Genomic DNA, 11,042 nt, shown 5'->3' on the forward strand with positions numbered 1-11,042 from the left:
GCCTTCTTGAAAGGATTGATTGATTTTGCTTTATCCTGCAAATAAGCGCTATAATTTAGATAATATTCAGATATAATCAAATAATATACTTATAAAACAATAAATAAACATATATAAGCAGATATATATACGAAATTTTCAATCTACTTTCGATAGGAGTGCGCGCGCGCGCGTGCTTCCTGTCCGTGCATGTACTTTGGTATATTTTAAACTTTTTTTGTTAATAACTTTTTAATAAGCAACGAGCGACGATTAAATTAGAAGAAAAAGTTACTCAGAATTATGTCCTTGACAACATACATCAAGGTCAAGATCATTGGGGCTGGATCCCCTTTTCGCTATATTTACCGATTCAAATATAACCTTATAACCTTAACCTTATTATATCTTGACGTCGCGATGCTACCGCGTATCGTGACTACCGCGTCGCTTGATGCGTATCATATACGTATGCACGCACATACACATTGTCTCTCAAGGCGTATTTGCACACTCAAGCGAATAACCGTACATTTGCGTTGCAAACGCGGCGTGAGGGACAAAATCGCTTTGCGTGTGTGCGTGCGAGCATACGTACGTGAGAGTCTGAAACATCTTATTATTATGATAATGATGAAGAACGAAAAATGTCACATTTCTGGTATACGATTATCATTCCTCAGGATTGACTGCACCAATCTTATTCAAACTGGTTGCAATCGAAAGCTTGCATCCATATTATATTAGAAAAGTGCCGTTAGATTTTTGATTAACGGCTTGGTTCCTGAGGAACTTTAATCGAAAGTTTATTAGACGTAAAACTCCGGATAAGCTATTGGTAGCGTCGCGGCCCCTGTACATAGGCAAACCGTTGACAAGCTGGAACGAATTTTTATATATACTTGGCGTCGCGACGCTACCGCGTCGCTTGATATTTATGTTCTAAATACATTATCATTAAATTTAGAATATACATTGGGCGTATTTGCACACTCAAGCGAATAATCGTACATGAGCGCTGCAAACGCGCCTTGAGGGACAAAATCGCTTTGCGTGTGTGCGTGCGAGCATATGTACGTGAGCCTGAACCTTATTATTATGAAGAAAAAATGAAATATCACATTTCTGGTATACGATTATCATTCCTCAGGATTGACTGCACCAATCTTATTCAAACTGGTTGCAATCGAAAGCTTGCATCCATATTATATTAGAAAAGTGCCGTTAGATTTTTGATTACGGCTTTAGTTCCTGAGGAATTTTAATCGAAAGTTTATTAGACGTAAGCTATTGGTAGCGTCGCGGCCCCTGTACATAAGCAACATAGGCAAACCGTTGACAAGCCGAAACGTTCTTTTTATATACTTGGCGTCGCGATACTACCGCGTCGCTTGATATTGGTAGCGTCGCGGCCCCTGTACATAAGCAACATAGGCAAACCGTTGACAAGCCGAAACGTTTTTTTTATATACTTGGCATCGCGACGCTGCCGCGTCGCTTGATACGTCTATGGTTTCATATAAAATGTGAAACAAAAGAGATTGGATAAGTTAATTTTTTTTAAACTAAGTTAAGTTTAAAGTTAATGGCCTAAAAATTAACTAAGTTTACGTTAATAGTTACTTAAACAAAAATTAATTCAGTTAAAGTTAAGTTAAAAAATTATTAACTTAATAAAATTAAAAGTTAATTCTCTATTCAACAGCAAATCGACACATCCGACAAACTTGTTGTACGACAAATGAAATATTCGTATTGCGATCAACCATTTTCACATGACCCTAATATTGATGAATTATTTTAATTTGTATAAAAAAAGTTAATAAGTTAACGTTAATGCATTTAAAAATAACTAGTTTAAATTAAAAGTTAACACGTTTAAAATTAAGTTAAGTTAAAAGTTATTAACTTTTCAACTTTTTAATTTAACTTTTAACTGTTTAACTAGTTACTACCCAACTCTGGAAACAAGAGCAGCCATTTACAATTGTGCAGAATGTATAAGTATATACAATGTTTATGTAAGACATTGTAAGAATGTAAGTGTGTGTAGAAGCCATATTCAGACTTCTATATATACTAGAAATCTATAATATACGTTACGTAAACTATAGATTTTCAGTACTGGCAGTGAATTTTGGAACATGGCCAGAGTGTACATTAATCCAACCTATGTATATATTCTGCCCAATTGTAAATGGTTGCTCTGGCTTCATTAGCAACATCGCTAATAATGGTCTAGGTATAATGTATAATATATAGAAGTCTGTAGATACATATTTATCTAGAACCAAACATAAATAATATTAATAGCAAATAGGATTTTACAATAATGTATGTGTGCATATTTTGATATAATAAACATTATAACGCTGTGCAATTGAGACAAGTGACAGCATAAATAAAGAGTATTTTTAAAAAGCTCTACCGTCGATAGCCGAAAAACAATTTTTTGTACATTTGAAACTGGTTATCTCAAAACCTATGGAACGTACTACAGTCATTTTAATCTTATTTAAAAGATAATTTAATTCTTTACAATTTTTGTTTTGGTACTTTTTGTTAAAAATGGATACTTTCTTTGATATTTGTAAAAATGTATAAAATAACCGTGATTTCAGAGGTTTTTGAGCGCTAACTTTTTAAGGAAGCATTTTTCGACCCATGTTTACCGGGAACTTTTTGTTCAGAATTAAATTTCCTATAAAATCTCAAAATCTGGCCGGAACATGGGACTACCTTGTATACAGGGTGGCCCCGAACGTTCCAGCCAGACTTTGATATCTTATAGGAAATTTAATTCTGAACAAAAAATTTAGTATAAAAATGGGTCGAAAAATGCATTCTTACGAAGTTATCGCTCAAAAACCTCTAAAATCGTGATTATTTTACACATTTTTCCAAATATCATGGAAAATGTGCGTCTATTTAACAAAAAGTACCGAAACAAAAGTTGTAGAAAGTTAAATTATCTTTCAAATGAGATCAAAATGATTATTGTACGTTCCATAGATTTTGATATAACCAGTTTCAAACGTACAAAAAGTCTCATCAAAATACAATCGAGTCTCGTGAACATCCGATCCAACAAATAAATACGACTTTTGATCGATTAAAGTTGAATCAGGAGGAAATCCGTAAAGCGACTAGATCGGTCATTACTCGATGCCGAAAGTGTATTGGAGGAAATTTTTTGTTCAGAATTAAATTTCCTATAAGATCTCAAAGTCTGGCTGGAACGTTTGGGGCCATCCTGTATAGATACAATATGTATACATAGTCGAACAATTAAGTTTCGAGACTCGCTTCGCGAGTTCCGAACGTTTGATCCGTTTGTGCTGCCATTTTATGGGGTTATTCACAACTCAATACTCAACACATGGTGCAAATTTTATATTATTTGGTTCAATAGTTAATGAGATACAGTCACGTTGTGTTACAAAATTTTGTTTAAAAATCGATGTAATGGAAGGAACGTCTTGACAACGCGCCAACATTAAATTTTGCGTTAAATTAGAGAAGTCGCCAACAGAAATGTTACAAATGATTCAACAAGTCTATGGAGAGTCAGCTATGTATAAGAGTAACGTTTCGAAGATACAGATGACAAAAAAAACGTGAATCAAATTTTGAAAGGGCTTGCTTCAGAGGACTATCAAAGCTACTTTGAGCAATGGCGTTAAACTAAGTGTGTCGAGTTAGGTAATAACTACATTGAAACTTTTTAACTATCTAAGGTTTATACGATTAAAAATATGTTTTTTATACGAAAGTCTCGAAACTTAATTGTTCCGCAGTGTATATCCGGTACGTTCAAAAAGTTCCGAGACTGATTTTTTTAAAGACACTCATGGAGAAGGAACCATTCACCCAATTGCTAAAACTCGGGCCTAAAACATCGAATTCGTTTCAAAAGTCCATAACATCTCGATAGAATAGTTTTTCCATTTTTAAAACAAAATTTAATCGCAGCCTGTTGCTCCATTCTTGAAATCGTGACAATGCAAAAAGAACAAACAATCTTTCTATGTGCACTACCCAAATACTGCATTTAACATAACAAAAAAATTATGGGAGACTCAAAAATGTTGGTACTATCTAGTTCCAGTATTGATTGAGAAATAGTCCCCGGACATTCCAGGTCGCCAGATGGGATTCTGTCCGACCACTGAAATTATTGTCTGGTTTTATATTTCGCATGTGGTGTCCAGTGGCCGACGTCCACATGCACGGTATCCAATTTCCCACTGTCTACCCTGGACGTAGAACAGCGCCGATCATCAGTCGGATTGCAAGACATTCTAGATCCATTTGTCGACATTTGCATAGTGCTCATGGGAATGATAGTGCAGTAGATTCCCTTGCTTTTCTGCACCGCAGTATTCCAACTGTTTAGGACTGTCTCAGTCGCGCTTAAAATAGTTTTCTCTTAGGCCCTTCCAAAGATATTCTTCTGCCCTAGTGCAATACTGATGGTTACTGCTGCCCTCCATCAGGTGTCGCCATATCTGGCTAGCCTTACTTAGTTTAGCCTGCAGGTCAATGCAGTTGCCCGGGGTGTGGCACTGAGAGCTATAAGTAAGAGTTGTGTTCTGTATAAGAGCCAGTTACTTCGAGCCATCCATCGTAGTACGCAGGATGTGACCACTCTCAATCAAAAGTACTACCTCTGTACCAAATCCCATACACCCCATTGCTATGTAATGCGCCACATAAAACCCTACAATTTTTGTATGAAACATTTTTTTCGAAAATATGTATTTTCCGAGATATTAAGGTGTTTCGACATTTTTTTTACACCCGTATATACATACATACATACAGGGTATCTCTAAAGTCTGACCCCACCCCTGGATCTTGGAAACGGCTTTAAATATGGAAAAATGTTTCAGACAAAAGTTGTAGGATATTGAGGGGGACACATGATAAAAATTATGGACTTGACCTTGAGTGACCTATTAAAGGTCAGGTGAAGCTCATCGGTGTCTTCTTAAATGGAACCCTCCCATTTTTTATTGCATATTCTTATAGCCCTCGTCGAGACGTTTTCAAAACACTACCTATTTTTGTTTTTTGCGCAAGTCATTCCCAAGATATGAAGCTTCAAAGTTGACATACCGCCGGCATTCGCATTACCCAAGGTGTACCGCGTGGAGGTTGCACGGTTGGATTTACGCCTCTTGTGTGTGTGTGTGCGTGCGCGCGTGTGTGTCACAGTAGAGATAAGGACCCCACGGTTCGTCACTCCCGTAGTATTTTTTGACTCCAAACCCTTTCCACTGTGTGTGTGTGTGTGTGTGTGTGTGTTGTGGTCCTAAAAAAGACCAATTTTGTGTGTAATGTGTTTCTTCAGTCAAAATTCTCTCCCTCCCAACCTCTCTCTCTCTCTCTCTCTCTCTCTGTCTCTCTCCACCATTCTTCTTCTGCTTCCCTTTACATTAGTTATTTTTTTGTCGTTATTACAGAAGATGCTCAAAATGAGCACCATTAACTTCCATGCAGTGAAACAAACGATCGTGAAACTCTCTCCTTACATTCTGAAATGTTTGAGGAGAAAAATGACAAAGTAAGGTGGGATACGAAAATAACTAATGTAAGTGGGCGAACCCTCACTCTTTTTCTTGGAATCGCTCACTACAACAACAAAAATAGAGCGAAAAGGCCTTCTTTTTAGGAAAATTCCTTTCTCAGCAACAGGTTTTTTAAAAACTGAAAGAAGATTGTAATTTTTTTTCTGAAATAAATTAAATTTTTCTAAATAAATTAAGTATTGAATTATGTCGCGATCTAAGGAGGATAAGGTGGAAATTATTTTTCTTTATGGGGAGTGTGGCCGCTCATATCGCGCAACCGCGAGGCGTTTTAATGAACTCTTTCCTGATCGTCCTATTGACCATAAGTACGTCTCCAACTTGGTGACCAAATTTCGCGAAACTGAGAGTGTTAAAGACCGACCACGTAGCGGCAGACTTAAAGTCGACGAGAATACAGTTATTGAAATTATTGGTCGTGTTACAGAAAATTCCCAACAATCCATAGCCGAATTACATAATGAAAGTAACATCCCGTGCAGCACAATCGGTAAAATTCTAAAAAAACATAAATTTCATCCTTACAAAATGCAAATAAAACATGAGCTTGGAGATGGCGACTTTGATCGCCGTATTCAGTTTTGTAAAATAATGACCACGCTCATTGCACAGAATGAACACTATTTAAAAAAATCTTTGCTTTAGTGACAAAAGTACTTTTTATTTAAGCGATGAGGTAAACAAGCATAATGTTAGGTATTGGTCCGATTTCAACCCGCACGTTTATAGAGAGGGACCTACGCAACGGCTTCAGAAGTTAAATGTTTGGGCCAGCATTTTAGGTAACTACGTAATTGGACCTTTGTTCATCAATGAAAATTTAACAGGCGAACTTTATTTACTATTGCTGCGAGACGTCATTGATCCTTTGACAACTCAAGTTGTTGAGAACGCTGTTGGTGAGGATGGCCAATTAGAATTCGATGTAGATAACATCCATTTTCAACAGGACGGCTGTCCTGCACACTATCATCGTGACGTGCGCAATTATTTAGACGAAAATTATCCAAACAGGTGGATCGGGAGGAGGGGTTCGATTGAATAGCCCCCACGGTCTTCCGATTTAGCCCCCAACGATTTCTTCTTGTGGGGTTATTTAAAATCGGTAGTTTTCGGAACGCTTCCAGGTACAATCGAGGAACTCCGAAATAGGATAGTTGTAGCTTGTAGAGACATTCCTCCTCAAACATTTCAGAATGTAAGGAGAGAGTTTCACGATCGCTTGTTTCACTGCATGGAAGTTAATGGTGCTCATTTTGAGCATCTTCTGCAATAACGGCAAGAAAATAACTAATGTAAGGGGAAGGAGAAGAAGAATGGTGGAGAGAGACAGTGAGAGAGAGAGAGAGAGGGGGGGGAGAGAATTTTGACTGAAGAAACACATTACGCACAAAATTGGTCCTTTTTAGGGCCACAACACACACACACACACACAGTGGAGAGGGTTTGGAGTAAAAAAATACTACGGGAGTGACGAACCGTGGGGTCCTTATTTCTACTGTGACACACACGCGCGCGCGCACGCACACACACGCACGCACACACACACAAGAGGCGTAAATCCGACCGTGCAACCTCCACGCGGTACACCTTGGATAATGCGAATGCCGGCGGTATGTCAACATTGAAGCTTCATATCTTGGGAATGACTTGCGCAAAAAACAAAAATAGGTAGTGTTTTGAAAACGTCTCGACGAGGGCTATAAGAATATGCAATAAAAATGGGAGGGTTCCATTTAAGAAAACATCGATGAGCTTCACCTGACCTTCAATAGGTCACTCAAGGTCAAGTCCATAATTTTTATCATGTGTCCCCCTCAATATCCTACAACTTTTGTCTGAAACATTTTTTCATATTTAAAACCATTTCCGAGATCCAGGGGTGAGGTCAGACTTTAGAGATACCCTGTATATATAGGGTGACCCGCAATGACCGCCCACTAAGTACATAGCGTTATTTCTTACCAAAAACTGAGACGAAAAATCTTGAACCATTTTTTTTTATAACGCTTAATAAAGAAGTTATTATTGAGTAAAGTCAGGCCAATCAGCACCGACCTTTAGCCGGACACAGTGAGCCGCGCTCCTGGTAGTGTGCGTGAGCGTTCCGCCGCCAGCTAGAATATTCTTATGCATCGTAATAATAGAAATAATTTTTTCTTGCAGTATTTTTACAGGGTGGACAAAATAAAGCGTGACAAATTGTTATCTCCAAAATCATTGTTTCTAGACAAAAATGTTTCAAATAAAAGTTGCAGTATTTCAAGGGGGACATAAGTTCATGTTATAGGAATGTTTGTAGGTGACGGTTTTTAAGATCATTTCAAGGTCAACTTTATTTGTTTAATGGAAACTCTTATTTTTTATCGCATATTCTTATAGCCCTTCTTGAGACCTTTTCAAAATACCATATCAAAGTATTTTTTCATTAAATATTTTTTGAGTTATTTTATATTTTATATGAATATGATTTTTAGTACAAGAAAAAATTATTTCTATTATTACGATGCGTATAAATATTGCACGCTAGCGGCATGCGCGAAGGAAAATTGTCGCCGCGCCGCCGTAGCGACGGAGCGCTTGCGCACACTAACAAGCGCGCAGCTCACCGACGTGCGCCTGACTAAAAGTCGGCGCTAATTGGCCAGACTTTACTCAATAATAACTCCTTTATTAAGCGTTATAAAAGAAAAATGGTTCACGACTTTTCGACTCAGTTTTTGGTAAGAAATAACGCTATGTATTTAATGGGCGGTCATTGCGGGTCACCCTGTATATATATACATATAGTATATATATATATATATTATATATATATTATATATATATATGATATATATATATACAGGGTATCCCATTTTAATTGCCCCATCTAAATATCCTTTTTTTTGCGCCTTTTACAAAAAAATTTTTGTATAAAAGTTTTGTGACTTTGAGGGGTACATAAGATAGTGCTATTGATTTGATCTTAGATGAAGATCGATTATTTCAATAGATTATTTTAAAATCTTCATTTTTTAAAATGGAACCATCCTAATTTGTATACATAAATCGATCCCTCGCAATATTTGGCGTAAAAAGTTATAGAGGTAGGATGACCAAAAATTTAATAGTTTTTACATCATATTTTATACTTTAATTTGACATAATTTTACATAAACTAGGAAATATTAGGTGTACAACTTTGCTTCCGCCGTTTTCCTATAGATGGCTTTAGCGGTTTTGTACAAAATTCAATTTTGGATATCCTATTTGAGATCCCAGATAACTTTTTACGTCGATTATTGCGAGTAATCGATTTATATAAAAGAGATTAGAGTGATTTCATTGAGAAAACTAAGTTGATCTTTACATAACTTTAGCACTTATACCCAAGGTCAAATTAATATTCCTATCTTTTTTCCTTTTTTTGAATCAAACCACTTTCATCTAACACATTTGTGCTATAATGCGTACTTTCAAAGATAACAGCTTATAACATTTTAAATGCCTCAACCTGTGTGTGTGTGTGTGCGTGCGTGTGTATGTATAGGATGTTTCAGAAATAGATGGTCAAACTTTAAAAGTATATTCTACTCATCGTAAGAATAAAAAAGTTATATAAACACGGATCCAGATACATTTTTTTCCAGATTATAAAAATTTTTTTATTTGCGATAAACAACATGTCTCGTATAGACGTCTCATAACTTATCTTTCTATTCATCACTTGCATGATCTACACGTCTCCTGATTTAAATCCCTTGGATTTTTATTATAAAATGTTTATAATTTGTTTGGTGTTTTAACAATAGAGCCTTATTAATCTGTTAACTTGTTTATGTAGGCTGAAAGATAGTGTTATTACTGATAGATATCTGTAGACAAAATGAAAAGTATGGGAATGTGAGGTCTGAATAACTCAATGGTAAGAGCAGTCGCCCGGCAAGCGAAAGACTTTAGTTCGATTTCCGATTCAGCGACTTCATCCCGATATTTTTCTCGCTTCTTCAGGGGGATAAGAAATTATTAAAATTAAATTTCGAATTGAGATTTATATATACATATATCCTTGAATAGGAGTAAGAAAAATTTGTGTCCTATGCATAATCTAATCAGTTTTAGAAGAATAATTTTCTGTGAAACTGGCGCACGATCATCCTGCATCTGGTTTTTAATCGCTCGCGAATATTCAAATTTGTGTTTTCACATTAGTGCCTTATTATTAATCTCTTAACTTATTCAGTTATTGACTTTGCGTTTGTAGTACAAATCGGCACAAACATAGCATAATGCAGCAAAAATAATAAAAATATGAAATTCAAAAAGTGCATGGCTGACACAAATTTCGTTTTGTTTTAATTTTCTGAAATATAATTTAAATTATTAAGCTGCGGTTCACAGCATGAATTGTCACAAACGCAACACAGTACAGCACAATAAAAATTCAAAATTCAAAAAGTATGGGGCTAACTTCACATAGATCAAAAGGAAAGTGATTCGTTATTTGTAAGTAAGTTAATTATCTAACATTTGCCCAAAGAGTTTTGTCATAAAAGTATTTTTATATTTGTGAAACTGATATTATACTCAAAAGATTTTTTTATAATAATTTAATTTTATATACTATTATTTTATTTTTAATTAATCAAATTTTTTGCATTCTAAGGAAACCGGAGCATACCAAATTTTTATATTATTTTAATTTGTAAGATTATTTTAAACCATTTAGATTTTATGCATACATATGTATGTGTGTATATATTCTAATTGTATCCAGATATTTTTTTCATGCATATTGTGATGTTTTCTTTTTGACAAAAATAAAATCTATTTTTCAACTGACAGAAATTTAACAATATATCGAAATAATATTTTTTTTCTCTTACAGAATGGTTCTGTTTGGGATGGTCTCATAATGTGGAAACGTAATTTGGATAAGAAATTTGCAGGCGTTGAAGAGTGTTACATATGCTTTAGTATTTTCCATATTAACACATATCAAATACCAAAATTGTCATGCCATACTTGTCGTAAGAAATTTCACACTCTCTGCTTGGTAAGCATATATTATTAATTTTAGGAAATTTATTTAACATTATTAGATATGTTGTTTTTTTATTTCAGTATAAATGGTTCAATACAAGTCAAAAATCTACTTGCCCGATTTGCAGAAATGTGTTTTAATTTAATTTGAAAAAATATATTGTGTGACAATACAAAACACAATTTAAAAATAATGAAAGAGAAGGACAGTATATATGTGAAATAAATATATGTGTAAACATATGTATAAAATTATAATTATGTGTATAAAAATAAATTTTTAATAAGAACTGAAAGAGAATGTCAACGATAATAATATTATATGCAGCAACAAATTATAAAGTAATATAATCGAATTGTTGACTACTTTTCACAGAGTGTACTTAGTTTTCAATGCCTCGTTTTTAATCCGCCTGATCGAGAAAGCAGACACGTTATTATTAACTG

The 11,042-nt window shown here is 35.1% G+C and overlaps 1 protein-coding gene across 1 annotated transcript in view; it reads left to right on the forward strand.

The window, feature by feature from the left end:
• Positions 1–10,966, forward strand: part of LOC115241065 (E3 ubiquitin-protein ligase listerin) — a 38,321-nt gene extending 27,355 nt beyond the window's left edge. Inside the window, exons 8-9 of the mRNA XM_029816605.1 lie at positions 10,441–10,608; positions 10,677–10,966. Of these exons, the coding sequence (XP_029672465.1) occupies positions 10,441–10,608; positions 10,677–10,736 (228 nt within the window). The 3' untranslated portion in view covers positions 10,737–10,966. The remainder of the gene's footprint in view (positions 1–10,440; positions 10,609–10,676) is intronic.
• The last annotated feature ends 76 nt before the right edge of the window (positions 10,967–11,042 follow it).

This window comes from Formica exsecta, unplaced genomic scaffold (assembly GCF_003651465.1).
Source record: "Formica exsecta isolate Colony F162 unplaced genomic scaffold, ASM365146v1 scaffold1184, whole genome shotgun sequence".
NCBI classification, from domain to species: domain Eukaryota; kingdom Metazoa; phylum Arthropoda; class Insecta; order Hymenoptera; family Formicidae; genus Formica; species Formica exsecta.